Below are 13520 nucleotides of genomic sequence, written 5' to 3'. Positions count from 1 at the left end.
CGGGTACCGGAGCTGGTGCAGAGCAGAACGCGGGGGGTCAGCTCGAATGGGGGCGTCCGGGGGGGGATTGGGGGGAGGAAGGGGTGTCCTGGTCACCCAGAGCTTGCTGCCTATCCTTTGCCGCATCCCCCCTGCTGGCCCCAGGGCAGGGCGCCCCGTTGGGGACCGGGGTGCAGCCGGGTCCTATCTAACCCGCGCTGAGGCGCCGAGCACCCACCCCGTGAGCACCGCGGAGGGTCCCCCCACTCCCCTGTTCTGCTCCCCTTTGCACTGACCCCCCCCGCTCTCCGCGCAGGGCAGGGCAGGGCACCCGGAGGGGGGGCCCTAGCCAAGCCCTTCCTGAGACCTGGGGCCTTTTCTGGGAATCGGGGCTCTTCCGCAGGGCAGGGGCAGGGAGGGACCAGAGCGGTTGCTGTGGTCCGGCCGTGCCAGGAGCACGTGTCACCGGGCAGGACGGGGGCACCGGCGGCACCTCGTACCCCTGGGGTGGAGCATCAGCATCCGGCTTGGCACCGGGCATGGCCAGGGGCTGCGTCCCAAGAGGGATGAGGGTCTTACACCTGTTGTGGCGCCCAGGACCGGGAGGGGGTGCACTGGGACCTGGCAGGGAGGTTACTGGGAGGTACTGGGATTTTATGGGGCCCCGGTCCCCACCTGCGTAAGCGTTTCGGGGGGGTATCACCGGTGTTTATTTGAATGTAGGGCGAGGCAGGGGCCGGCCGGTAATGATTAACTCAGGGCTGAGCCAGGAAACGAGCCCCCCCTCACCCATACGGGGGACTGGGGGGCTCTGTCCCCCCTTGCTCCCCACCATGTTCTGGGGTCCGCGGCATAGTCCATGGGGTTCATGTGGGTTTAACCCCCAAACCCTCCTGCCCTGGGATCCCCGGCACTGCCCCTTCCCTCTGTCCCCACCCGCGGCTCGGGGATGCTGCTGGTGGTGCCCCCCCAGCCCGGGACCGAGCCCCGGCGGTCAGGATGCTGCGGGAGCCCCATCGCGCCCCGTGCCCGGTGCGAAGCTGCTCGGAGGGACACCCCCCCCCGTCCCGTCCCGTCCTCGGTGGGGCCGGCGGCGGGGTGGGGCCTCCCCTCCTGTCCCAGGTGTTTCTATAAAGCTGCCGCCAGTTCCTGCTGCCGGGAGCGGAGCGAGCCGACGGCGCGCACGGGAGGGCTCCGGCGGCCCCGGACCAGCCCCATGGCCAACGCCACCCTCCTGCTGCTGCTGGCGCTGGGCGCAGGTGAGGGGCTGCGGGCGGGGACACCCCGAACCCGACGGAGCGGGGCTGGGGCGATGCGGGGCGGGAGCCGAGCCCCCGGGGCTGCTTCTGAGCCGGGACCGGGGGTCCCCGGCACCAGCGATGTCACCGCCGCTCCCTCTGCATCGCTCCGGGGGTGGTGTCCCCAGCAAAGCCGGGACACGGGGGTCTGCACCGCCGCTGGCTCCCGCCGGCCGTGCTGGTGCAGCCGGAGCCGGCTCTGCCCGGGGCTGGAATTCAGGCGTGTCCGTGAGCACCGGGACCACGGGCTCCCCTCCAGCGCCTTCAGTGGGGCAGGGTGGGGACCCACAGCAAAGGGGGCTCATGGGGTGAGGCTCTGGTTGGCTCCTGAGGTCGTGGTGGCTCCCGGTGCCCAGGGAGCGTCCAGCCGAGGAGCCGTGTTGAATCATTCCCAGCCGCTGACTCCTGGTGTTTTCCTTTAGGTACCTGTGCCATGACCACCACCACCGAGAGCACCACGGAGACCACTGCCACTGACACAACCACCACAGAGACAACCACGACCACCACGGAGATGACCACCGAGACGACCACCACCACCACCCCCCCCATGACCACCACCCTGAACATCACCATCACAAGCAGCAATGGGGGACAACCACCCTCTGCTACAGCCTTCCCCAGCACAAGCAACACCACAAGCTTCCAGCCCAACACCACCACTGCCAACAGCACCATGGTGCCTACCACGGTCAGCTCTGCCGCCCCCTACACCAACACCACCACAAACAGCAGCAGCTTGGTCCCCACCTTCAGCACCAACAGCAGCACCATGGCTCCCACCTCTGCCACCAACACAGCCACCATCAGCACCGTGGCTCCCACCTCTGCCACCAACACAACCAACAGCAGCACCGTGGCTCCCACCTCTGCCACCAACGCAACCAACAGCAGCACCGTGGCTCCCACCTCTGACACCAACGCAACCAACAGCAGCACCGTGGCTCCCACCTCTGACACCAACGCAACCATCAGCAGCACCACGGCTCCCACCATTGCCACCAAAACAACCAAGAGCAGCGCTGCAGCTCCCACGTCTGGCACAGATGGTGGCACGGTGATTCTCACCTCCAGCACCAAAAGCAGCAGCACTCGGACCGTCCCCACGCACACAACCTCTGTCACAGCCCCTGCGGTGGCACCGGGCAGCAGCGCCGGTCCCAGCCCCAACACCGCCACCGCGGTGCAGCTGCTGCTCAGCATCCCCCTGTCCTTCCGCATCCTCAACAGGAGCTTCAATGAGAGCCTGCGCAATCCCGCGTCAGAGCAGTACCGGAGCCTGAGCCGCACCTTGCTGGCCATGGTGAGTCCCAGAGCAAAGCCCCCGTTCTGTGCCCTGTGTAAGTGCCCCCGGTACCCTCTTCAGCAGCGCTGGTGCCGTGATGGGGAGCACAGAGGGGATGGGATGGATGGATGGATGGAGGAGGGATGTGGTCTCCATCACCCTCATGCTCTGTTCCAGTTTGACCGTGTCTATGGCAGTGGGCAGAGCTACAAGGGATGCAGTGAGCTCCGTTTCAGGTGAGTGGGGCTGCACCACGCAGAGCCCCTGGTGCCGGGCACCACCTGGGCACTGACACTTCTTCCATGGGCAGCCAAGGTTCCGTGGCCGTGCAGTCCACCCTCGTGTTTGGCCAGGACAGCACCATCACCACCAGCACTGCTGGGCAGCAGCTCAGGAACAGCCTGGACCAGAACGGCTTCATCATGGGCCTGCAGCTGGATGACATCTGGAGTGAGCAGGAGCTTTGGGATGGGGATGTGAGGGAGGATGGAGCCCAACGGGGGTGCTTTGGAGGTCTCCCTGGTGGTGGGGGGCAGCCTGCAGAGCCAAGTCAGGTTCCTGGTGCTCTGGGAACACCAACTGGACCCAGTGGAGGAGGCCCCATCCTGGGGGTCTCTCAGGGCTGTTGGTCCTTGCCAGCCCCATGGCTCTGCCCCAGTGCAGACACAGCTTTGGTCCTCTTTCAGGCAACACGGAAGGGATGTCCCCAGCACCGGTGCCAGGCTGGGCCATTGCTCTGCTGGTCCTGGTCTGCATTCTGCTGCTGCTGAGCATCCTCACCTGCCTCCTGCTGGTGAGTCCCCATCCCCATCCCTCCTGCCGGTGGGTCCCTGTCCCCATCCCTGTGCCGTCAGTCCCTCAACCCCATCCCTGTGCCCCCAGACCATCTGCACCTGCCGCCGGAAGACCCGTGGGAAGCTGGACCTGTTCAGCACGAAGGATTCCTACCACCCCATGTCCGAGTACCTGCAGTACCAGAGCCACGGGCGCTACCTGTCCCCCAGCAGCAAACCCAACCCCTACAGCCAGGTGAGCGCCCAGCACCGCAGCACCCGGCAGCTCCCCCCGCCGCCGGTCGCTGGGACCGGCAAGGTAACTTTCACGCCTGGGTGGAGCAGTGGCACCGGTGCTGGCAGACCCGGCCCGGCCCCAGGGAGCTCACAGCCTCGGGTGGCTGCTGCTGCTCTGCCCCTTCCCAAGGGCCGTGTCCCAGCCAGAGCCTCGCATGTGCTGGTGTCAGGGCATCCTCCTGCATGGATGGGGAGTGGGACTGGCTGGGGGCTGATTCCTGTACCCAGCAACTGTAACCAGCGCCACATAACCTGCACCTCATCTCCTGCACCCCATAACCTGCACCCCATCTCCTGCACCCCATAACCTGCACCTTGCGCCCAGCACCACCTAACCTGCACCCCGTCTCCTGCACCAGAAGCTCTGTGATTGGAGCTGCAGGACAGTGCCCAGAGCTGCCTGCACACACGCATGAGCCCCAGCTCCCCTGAGCAATATGGGTTGCAGGGGCCACCCCCGTGCCCCCCATGCTCTGCCCATGCACTCATGCTGCGGCGGGAGCCACATCCAGCTGCGTGGCCCCATCGAGCAGCTCCCCCTGAGCAAATAGCAGGGGCCTGGGTAAATATTTACCTTGGCTCTGCCTGGGCTGGGCTTATCGTGCAGGAAGAGGGACATGGCCAGGGCCACGGCACGGCTCCTGTGCCCAGGGTGCCCATGGGGGTCATGGTGGGCTCAGTGTGCCCATAGGCAACTGTAGGTGCCCACCATGCAGGATGGAGGGGGACACGCATTTAGGCTGACCCCGCGGTGATGGGGGGGTTCCGGCACTGAGGAGGGGGCTCATTGCAGGTCGCTGGCAGCAACGGCGCGGGGACCGGCACCTTCACCTACACCAACCCTTCCGCTACCTCCGACAACCTCTGAGTGACACCGGGATGCACAAGGATAGGGCTGGGGGGGGGGCAGCACCGGCCCCGGGCTTGTGTCCCCATCCTCCCCCCCTCCGCCACGGGCAGCAGGAGCCGGATGGTTCTGGAGCAGCCGGATTCATGCGCATGACAGAACTGGATGGACAAGGATTGGGATCCAGGCTAGAAGGGGGGTCCCTGCTCCCCGGGTTCCTGCACTCGCTTGGCTTTGCACCAAGGGGGGGGGTCCCGGCTCCTGCACCCCCCCCCCCATTCCCCCCTCAAGTCAATGGCTCTTTTGTGGTGTTATTTTGTACAAATAAATCTCTCTCTGTGGGATGCGGGCTCCAGGCTCGGATCGGGGGGGTCCTGCGAGTGCTGGGACAGCCCCGACGGGGCTGCGCAGGGCTCCCCGTCCCTGCCCCGCACGGCTGCAGGCGCTGTGCCCCGTGTACCCCTGCTCACACCCGCGCTCCCGGTTTCTATCGCATGAGCAAACACGAACTGTTCGGCACAACCGGTTCCGCCGCGTCACGCAAAGGTGACGATGGGAAAGGTAACCGAGGGGCCATAAAGCATGAGCCGGGTCCGAGCGCGGCCGGGCCCGCTCCAAACCCCCCTGGTCCAGGTCTGGGATGCTCCAAACCCAGAGCGAGCCCCGAGACGGCTTTGGAGAGGGAGGAGAGGAGCAGGGAAGGGCTGGGGGGCAGCGGGGTGGAGCGGTGGGGAGGAGAGTGGAAGGAGGACCTGGCCTGCTTGCCATGGGGCAGAGAGTGGGGCACTGATGGGGGCAGCCCCACAGCAGCCCCACTTTGGGGCTGGGCGCTGGGAAGGTTTTGGCCACCACTGGAACAGCAGAACGAGGAAACAACCTTCCCCAACGTGATCCCTTGTGAAGGGGGGCACGGGGCCAGCTTATGGCTGGTGGGGGCCCGGGGGGGGGGGTTCCCTGCGGGAGGTGGTGGCACAAGCCCCAAGGCTGTGGGGGGGGAGGTAAGGGGGTGACTGCTGCTTCTGGTTCTCCCTGTGCCGTGCTGGCAACCGGAGTTGCCAACAGCAACAGCGGGACCAGCATCCTGCCAGCGGGGATGGGGATGGATGGGGATGGGGGGGCTGCAGGGAGGGGGGGTCATGGGGGAGTGGCACAGGAGGAGCACCCTGGGACGGGAATGAGGGGACCCTGCCCCAGCGGGGGCACAAGGGCAGCACCGAGGGTGTCAGCCCCAGCCCCGCACACCCGGGGGAGGGGGGTAATGCGGCCGGGCGGGGAGGGTCCCGTTCCCCCCTCCCACCCCGAAACCCTTCCGGCCCTGGGTAGGGCCCACAGGAATCGAAACCGGGCACAAAGCGGCGCTTGTTCACAGGGAGCCGGCCCCGACGGCGCGGACAGCGAGGGGCCGCGGCCCCTCCTCGAGCCGCGCTGCCGCAGGTAACGGCGATGTGGGTCCAGCCCCCGTTACCACCCCAGAGGATGCCCCAGTGCCGCCCCCCCCCCCGCCCCGGGCTGGACCCTTGTCCCCTCCCTGAGCTTGTGCTGGGAGACTGTGCTGGAGCGCCCCGATACCACGGGGATGGGCAGCAGCAGCCACGCGGCCGGGCAGGGACCGGACACGTCAGCATTGCCTGAGCCCTGCCCTGGGCAGGATTAGCCCATGTTGGCCACAGCCCCAAGGCCGGCTCAGCCCCACAGCCCTGCAGGGTGGCTCAGGAGGAGTTCGGCGTCGCAGTTTATTGTAGGAAACCATGAAAATACAGTGACTGTAACAGAACCCAAGAGAAACGACAGCAGCTCAGATGGATCCCGGTGCAGGATCACCAGTGCGGGAGCACCAGCGCAGGAGCACCAGTGCGGCACCACCGGTGTGGGATCACCGGTGCGGGATCACCGTCCGGGCCGGATGCCAACCCCACCGTGGTTAACGGGGGCCCAGCGTGTCCCTGCAGAGCACGTGCAGGCAGGGCCCCAAGCATGGAGCTCCCTGGGGGACATGGGACCCACTGCAGCCCCCCTGCAGAGCAGGGGACACCCCCGGTGGCTGTGCCCAGGGCGGCCACGTTGAACATGAGCCATTATAAAACAAGTCTCCAACACCTTGGTCCAACCCAGCCCCCCCCATTGCCCCCCAACCCAGCTGCCTCCCCCACCCCAGCCAGCACCCATTGGTGCGCCCCCCACTGTCACCCCACTGTCACCTCACTGTCACCTGCAGTCCCCCCTCCCTGAACAGCCCCGTGTCCCGCTCACATCCCCTCCCTGCTCCATCTCCAGGGCTGACCCCTGCCCACAGCCTTGAGCCGAGCTGGGAACGGGGCTTGCAGAGAGGGAGAGGAGGGGACGGCAGCACTGTCCCTGTCCCCCCCGTCCCCCAAACCCCACACCCGGCCTGTTCCCAGCGGCAGGGCCCCCCCCGCACTCTGCACCCCCAGCCCCGGCGTTTAGCGGGGCTGCAGCGTGGCTCAGTCCAGCTTGGCGAAGCCCCCGATGGTCACTTTCCGCTCCTGCTTGTTGGCCACCAGCTCCTGGAGGTGCAGGGCCCCGCCGCCGATGAAGCAGAAGGCCGGGCAGACGGGCCCGGAGCAGTCCACGCCGCACTCCCAGAGCTCGCGGAAGGAGACGGCGTCGTAGAAGCTCACCTTGCCCTGCTCGTAGTCCAGGCAGATGCCGATGCGCGGGGGCAAGGGCACGGTGCAGCCGTTGGGGTCGCGGGAGGTGAGTGCCGAGCCGTGCGACAGCAGGATCTTGCCCATGCCGATGGTGAGGAAGGCGTAGGGAGGGGGGGCCTCCACCGTCGTGTCCTCCGCTCCGCTGTCGTGGCCGCTGTCGGGGTCGTACCTGCGGCAGGGGGACGGGTGAGGGACGATTCGGGGCTCCCCTCGGCACCCCATAGCCGGGAGGTCACCAGCGCTCACCTGGGGCTCACCACGTCCTGAGGCACCTGGAACCACTCCTGGAGCTTGCTCTCCAGCCCCACTCCCACCTTGACCAGGTAGGAGCTGGGGTCCACACAGCAGGCCCAGTAGCTCTTGCCCTGCGTAATGGCCACGTCGCCAATGACCAGGTCGATGGAGAGGTGGCAGCTGGTCATGAGGCGCTCGGCAGCGAAGAGCATGGGGATGCCGGGCACGCTGCGCACGGCGCGCTGGTCCTTGCTGATGGCCAGGCGGTCCCGGTTGAAGCCCCAGCGGTTGTCCAGGAAGAAGTTGAGGACTGCGGGAGGGAGGAGGAAGGGTGAGGACGGTGCGGGCAGCCCATGGGCTGCCCCGAGCCCCGGGCCCCTCTCACCTGGGGCGGGCGGCGTGTGCAGGTAGATGTCCTCGCTGTACTCCCCGAATCCCGCCTTGTTGCAGCCCTTCACCCGCAGCACGTACACGCTGTCCGTGTCCAGGTACTCCACGAGGGCGCTGGTGCCGCGCACCTCCTCCCGCCGCTGCCACAGCTTCAGCCCCTTGGCCTTGGTGTCGGTCTTGCGGTACTCCACCGTGTAGTGCCAGGCGGGCGGCGAGTGCTGCGGCAGCCGCCAGCACAGGAAGATCTGGTCGTAGGCGTAGGTGCGCTGCGTGTCGATGACGGGGGCCTCGGGGGCTGTGGGGAAAGGCACCGGCGGGCATCAGGCAGCATCCCCCCCCCCGGCAGGCCGGGAGGCGGCCAGACGCAGGGAAGGGGCATTCCGGACGGACGCACGGACGCACAACCAGGAGTCTAAAGGGATCTGACTGCAGAGACCGCGTGGAGGCACCAGAGAGGAGCGAGAGTCGGGGAGACAGAGGAGCTGCTGCTGTGGGGCTGCAGGGACCAGACAGGCTGAGTGCAAGTCGGGAGGGAGGAAAGAGAGAGAAAGAGAGAGAGAGGATGGAGGCAGTGGGAGAGGAGGAGATGAGGATGGCGGGGTGAGGGTGCCGGTGGCACCGTGGGAGCAGAGGCAGGGTGGAAAGGAGGGTGGGGAGATGAGGGGATGGCGGGGGGAAGTGGGACGAGGAAAGGGGTGGAAATGGGGTGAGAAGGGGGACAGAAATGGAGTGAGGAGGGGATGGAAATCAGGTAAAAAGCGGGACGGAAATGGGGCGAGAGAGGGACAGAAATGGGGCAAGGAGTGGATGGAAATGGGGTGAGAAGGTGGTAGGAGGGCAGGAGGAGTGGCAGCAGATGGAAGAGTGGGGCAGAGCCATTGCCTGCCACCGCCATGGGGCAGGAAGGGAATGAAGGATGGCAGAAGAGCAGGATGGGGATGGAAGATGGCAGCGGAGCGGGGATGGGGCAGGACGGGGATGGAGGATGGCAGCAGGGATGGGGCAGGATGGGGCTGGAGGGATGGGACAGAGAGAGCGGGGCGGGCTCTGGGGCAGGGATGTGACTTGCCTCAGTTACTTCAGTGACGACTCGGCAGCGGGCGCAGCCTATAAACAAAGAGAGGTAGAAGCAGGTCTGAAAAGTGCCGCCGAGGTGCGGCAGGGCCCCGCGGCTCCTGCCCGGGGGGAAGCGCTGCCCTGGCCGCGGCGCAGCCTCCGTCCGTACTCACCCTCCGGCGCCGCTGCTGCCCTTACCTGGCACCACAGCCCTGCCTGTGCTGCCTCCGCACCCGGCACGGGGCGGAGGGGGGGTCTGGGGGCTGTAGGGGCTGTCCCTGACGGGGAGGGGGGGACCAGCAGACCCGCGAGCGGCCGTGGCCGAGGGGCTGCACCTCCGCATGGGCACAGCCGGTGCCCGGCGCTGCTGCCGTTACCTCGGATGAAGGCCAGGTCCGTGAGCAGCTTCAGCTCCCTGCTGACGTCCAGCTGGAAGTGGCTGAAGGAGGCTGTGGCCGCAGGACGGAAGCTCTGCAGCGAGTCGGTGGCCCTGAGGATCCTGCAGCACAGGAGAGAGGGGTCTCAGTCAGCAAGAAGCTGAACGTGAGCTGCTTCAGAGCGTGCTGGAGCCCAGAGCCCCCCCCCATGTGGTGGGAGCACCCCCAGAGCGGGAGCAGCAGCTCAGGGAGGGGATCCTGCCCCTCTGCTCTACTCCGGTGAGACCCCCTGCAGCACTGGGTGCAGCCCTGCAGCCTGTGATGCTCACCCCCTCGGCGCCCTGGGTGCCTGCAGCCCCGTACCTGTTGTGCAGCTGCTTGGCAGCCTGGACGAAGCAGGGCTGGTCGGTCTCCTTCAGCACCTCCTGGGCATAGCCCACCATGCCCGAGTTCTCCAGCATGGCCTGGTGCTCCTGGATCTGGCCGTGCAGGCTGGCCAGCCGCTCCTGCTGGCACTCCTCGATGGCCTGCAGCAGGGTGGCCCGCTTCTCCTCCAGCATGGAGCACAGCCCCTGGATCAGCTGCGACACCTCCTCCTTGGCCTGCGAGCCATTCACCTGCCCACAACGGGGGGGGGGGGTCAGCTCACTGCATGCCCCGGGGCTGAGCGGGACAGCCCAGGGAGAGCCCGGGGAGAGCCTGGGCACTGCAGCAGCCTCCACTCTCACCTCTGTGTGCTTCACCGTCTCCTCCAGCTCGGCAATCTGGGTCTGCACCGTGTCCTGGCTGCTCAGGATATAGGCGAGGCTCTTCGTCAGCTTCTCCTGCAGGCAGGGAGGGGAAGCGCTGGCAGCTCCCACACCCCCCATGGGGTGACACCAATTCCCCCCCGTCCCTGCCCCAGCAGCTCTTACTCTGAGGGCCTGGTACGCGCTGAGCACAGGGGTGATCTTGTGGCTGGTGTGAGTGCGCCGCACGCGGCAGAGCTGGCACACCAGGCGCTGGCACGTCTTGCAGTAGTGAGTCACCTCCTCCTTGTGCTCCGGGCACATCAGCCCCTGCGTGTGGCCATAGGGGAGCTCAGTGGGGCTCTGAACCCACCCCCCACCAAACCCTCAGCACCCCAAAGGAGAGGGGAAGGAGCCGGTACCTTGGGGCGGAAGGTGAGGGTGGGCGGTGTGGGTTCGTGCTGGGCTTTCTGCGTGCCCCAGGGGTGGTAGAGCTTGAAGCACTCGTTGCAGAAGCTGGACTTGCACTCGGTGCAGCCCTTGGTGGCCTCCAGCTGCGGGGGCTTGCAGAACTGGCACATGATGGCAGCGCTGATGTTGATGGTCTGCCGGTAGCGCTCCACCACCCGCTCCAGCGTCAGGTTGCGGAAGAGGCTGCCCAGGCCCCGCTCGCCCAGGTCCACGTCCCGCCGGCACGCGGGGCACGGGAAGCTCACGCTCTGCGGGTGCACCGGGCCCCGCTTGCGCCCGGGGTAGGTGCCGAAGCCTGCGGGGGGGATGCGGGGAAGGGCGTCAGGCGGGGTGTCACCCGCGGTGCCGTCCCCGTTGCCCTCCGGTCGCTCACCTGACTTGAGGAGGCGGTCGAGGCGGTCGGGTTTGGGCACAGCGCGGCGGCCCAGGCGGGGGCTGCGGGTGGCCGGGGTGGCGGCGGGCGAGGAGGGCTCAGAGGTGGGGTCGCAGCAGAGGTACCCGTGCTGCAGCAGCACCTCGCTGGCGCAGACGTGGCAGACGTTGTGTGTGCAGGGCAGTGCCAGCGGCTGCTTGTACATCTCCTTGCACACCGGGCACACCAGCTCCCGCTCCATGTTCTTCATGCTGGTCTGCGGAGAGAGCGGGGAGCGTCATCGGATGGGGCTGGGAGCAGCAGCAGGATGGCGATCAGGGCTGGGACCAGCAGCAGGATGGGGACCAGGGCTATGACTGGGATAGGGACTGGATCAGGGCCACAATCAGGACCAGCAGTGGGACCAGAGCCAGGACCAGCTCCAAATGTGTGAGCAGGGCTGGGAGCAGCACCAGGGCCTGGATCAGGGCTGGGGCCAGCATCAGGGCCAGGATTGGGACTGGGAGCAGCAGCATGGTCAGGACTGGGATCAGGAGCAGCACCAGGGCCTGGATAAGGGCTGGAGCCAGCACCAGGGCCAGGATTAGGGCTGGGAGCAGCAGCATCGTCAGGACTGGGATCAGGAGCAGCACCAGGGCCTGGATAAGGGCTGGAGCCAGCACCAGGGCCAGGATTAGGGCTGGGAGCAGCAGCATCGTCAGGACTGGGATCAGGAGCAGCACCAGGGCTTGGATAAGGGCTGGAGCCAGCACCAGGGCCAGGATTAGGACTGGGAGCAGCAGCATCGTCAGGATTGGGATCGGGAGCAGCACCAGGGCTGAGATGGGGATAGGATGGGGGATGGGACCAGCACCAGGATCAGGCCCAGCACCAGGGCCAGGATCAGGCCTGGACCAGCCCCAGGATGGGCCCCAAGGCTGGGATCGGGATGGGGCTGGGGCCGGCCGCGATGGGTACCGGCAGCGGGCCCAGAGCCGGGCCCGCGGTGGGGAGGGGGGGTCCGGACGCTCCGGTCGCGGTTCGAGCCCCCCCCAGGGCAGCGCCGCCGCCCCGCTCGCCCCCCGTCGCGCCCCGCCGCGTTGCCATGGCGACGCCCGGCCCGGGGGAGCGCGGCCGGGCCCGGCCGCCCCGCGGTGCCCCCCTCCCGCCGCCGCCGCCGCCGCTCACGCTGATGCGGACGAGCGCGTCCATGATGGAGGTGAAGGTCTGCAGGTCCTCGCCCTCGGCCATGGCTCCGCGCCCGCTCCCGGCGCCGGTCCCCGCGGCGGCAGCACCGGACACCCCGCTCTGTTGCAGGGAGCGGCGGAGCCGAAGGGGAGGGCGGGGGGCGGCAGCGCGCATGCTCAGCAGGACCGGGGGCTGAGAAGGGGGGGGCGGCGGCGGCACCGGGAGGCTCCCGCAGCGCCCCCGGGCACCCCGGGGCGGGTTCGGTGCTCGGAGCCCGTGCAACCGGTACCGGGGCTGGCAGCGGGGACCGCGGGGGGAAACGGCGGCGCCTCTCCCCGCCGCCAGGGGGCGCCGCAGCCCCGCGCCCGGACGCCAGGGGGCAGCAGCGGGGCGGGGCGGGGCCTCCCGGCGCGGGCGCAGTGCGCAGAGCGGCGGCACCGGGACGGCACCGGGGGAACGCCGCGGGGCACTATGGGTAACGGCGGCGGGGGGGGCACCGGTAGCGATGGGGGGGATGCTGCGGGAAGGGGGGGGCTCGGTGCCGGTGCCCCCGCTGAGGCGCTTTCCCCCCTCCGCGTCGCTGCTGTCGCTGCTGCTGTTCGCCGGGATGCAGATGTACAGCCGGCAGCTCGCCTCCACCGAGTGGCTGACGATCCAGGGCGGGCTGCTGGGCTCCGCGCTCTTCGTCTGCTCCCTCACAGTATCCTTTGCACCGGGGGGCCGGGGCTGCGGCGCCTCCTCGGTACGGCCCCGGTACGGTCCTTAACCCCCAGCCAGGCCTTCAACAACCTCGAGAACCTCGTGTTCGGCAGGGGCTTCCAGGCCAAGATATTCCCGGAGAGTGAGTGCAGCGGGGCCGGGGTCAGCGGGAGCCGTGGGGAGGGGTTTGTGGGGGTCCCTGGTCTGCCCTTGGGGCCGAAGGGCTGTGCTGCAGCCCGGGCCACCTGCGCTGGGGCTGCATCGCTCCCTCCTGCTCTTCCCGCAGTCCTCACCTGCCTCTTGCTGGCTCTCTTTGCCTCCGGCCTCATTCACCGTGTCTGCGTGACCACTTGGTAAGTGCAGACCCGGCTCGGGAGGGTGAGGAGGGGGAACAGGGACCCGCAGTGGGATGGAGGGGTAAGGTTGGTCCATCCCCGTGTGTTACTGCCTGAGCACCCTCACCTCTTCTTCCCCCACAGCCTCATCTTCTCCATGGTCGGCCTCTACTACATCAACAAGATCTCCTCCACTCTCTACCAGTCCGCAGCGCCCATCGCTGCCCCCGCCAAGGCCGTCGGCAAAGGCAGGAAGAGGAATTGATGTCCTGCAGCCCCCTCCCCGCCGGGCCCAATAAAGCCATTTCTTTGTAGCTCCGTGGCTTCGGTTCCTCTCACTGCTGTGTGCTGGGGACCGGTCCCGCTCAGGCTGCAGCCGGTTCCTTGCTCACCGGTGGGCGATGGGGGGGGGCACGCTCCATCCGCTGGCACGGCCATTGGGAACAAAGGGGCCGTGGGAAGGCTGCGGGCGCTGGGAGCCGTGGGAGGACCGGCAGGCCCCGCTCCCACGCCAGCCCCGCCACCGGACGCGGCGGAAGCCA

At 68.0% G+C, this 13520-nt stretch overlaps 2 protein-coding genes and 1 long non-coding RNA gene across 4 annotated transcripts; 2 read left to right on the top strand and 1 right to left on the bottom strand.

Moving 5' to 3' along the window:
* Positions 1–1132: 1132 nt before the first annotated feature.
* Positions 1133–4561, top strand: MUC1 (mucin 1, cell surface associated). The gene is made up of 7 exons (XM_057398218.1): positions 1133–1238; positions 1700–2580; positions 2740–2798; positions 2873–3012; positions 3249–3355; positions 3445–3591; positions 4426–4561. The coding sequence occupies exons 1-7, from the start codon at positions 1196–1198 to the stop codon at positions 4498–4500; spliced, it is 1452 nt and encodes a 483-aa protein (XP_057254201.1). The 5' UTR covers positions 1133–1195; the 3' UTR covers positions 4501–4561.
* A 2245-nt stretch (positions 4562–6806) lies between these two features.
* Positions 6807–12137, bottom strand: TRIM46 (tripartite motif containing 46). 2 transcript variants are annotated; one of them, XM_057398203.1, is made up of 10 exons: positions 11945–12123; positions 10778–11033; positions 10356–10699; positions 10120–10263; positions 9934–10029; positions 9569–9822; positions 9206–9327; positions 7768–8067; positions 7395–7692; positions 6807–7317 (listed from the first exon to the last, which is right to left on the bottom strand). In XM_057398203.1, exons 1-10 carry the CDS (start codon positions 12116–12118, stop codon positions 6942–6944), a joined length of 2364 nt encoding a protein of 787 aa, XP_057254186.1. In that variant the 5' UTR covers positions 12119–12123; the 3' UTR covers positions 6807–6941. The 2 variants fall into 2 exon arrangements, with proteins under 2 accessions (XP_057254186.1, XP_057254187.1); XM_057398204.1 differs by lacking the exons at positions 6807–7317; positions 7395–7692 and having other exon boundaries at positions 7940–8879; positions 11945–12137.
* A 388-nt stretch (positions 12138–12525) lies between these two features.
* On the top strand, positions 12526–13140 carry LOC130593230 (uncharacterized). The gene is made up of 3 exons (XR_008970764.1): positions 12526–12785; positions 12930–12996; positions 13123–13140. It is a non-coding gene; the product is annotated as an uncharacterized LOC130593230 (long non-coding RNA).
* The last annotated feature ends 380 nt before the right edge of the window (positions 13141–13520 follow it).

The sequence above is a fragment of the Pezoporus wallicus genome, unplaced genomic scaffold, assembly GCF_028554395.1.
Source record: "Pezoporus wallicus isolate ANWC-B61680 ecotype Strahan unplaced genomic scaffold, APGP_CSIRO_Pwel_v1 contig_14644, whole genome shotgun sequence".
Lineage (NCBI taxonomy): Eukaryota > Metazoa > Chordata > Aves > Psittaciformes > Psittacidae > Pezoporus > Pezoporus wallicus.
The sequence above is the reverse complement of the archived record's forward strand: the minus strand, read 5'-3'. Positions and strand labels throughout refer to the sequence as shown.

Coding starts and splice junctions, on each gene's coding strand:
- TRIM46 (XM_057398203.1), bottom strand. CDS start 12,118: ATGCGCGCTGCCGCCCCCCGCCCTCCCCTTCGGCTCCGCCGCTCCCTG. Junction 11,034..11,944: donor ACGCGCTCGTCCGCATCAGC/GTGAGCGGCGGC, acceptor CTCTCTCCGCAG/ACCAGCATGAAGAACATGGA. Junction 8,068..9,205: donor GGACCTGGCCTTCATCCGAG/GTAACGGCAGCA, acceptor CTTTCCCCACAG/CCCCCGAGGCCCCCGTCATC.
- MUC1 (XM_057398218.1), top strand. CDS start 1,196: ATGGCCAACGCCACCCTCCTGCTGCTGCTGGCGCTGGGCGCAG. Junction 1,239..1,699: donor GCTGCTGGCGCTGGGCGCAG/GTGAGGGGCTGC, acceptor GTTTTCCTTTAG/GTACCTGTGCCATGACCACC. Junction 2,581..2,739: donor GCCGCACCTTGCTGGCCATG/GTGAGTCCCAGA, acceptor GCTCTGTTCCAG/TTTGACCGTGTCTATGGCAG.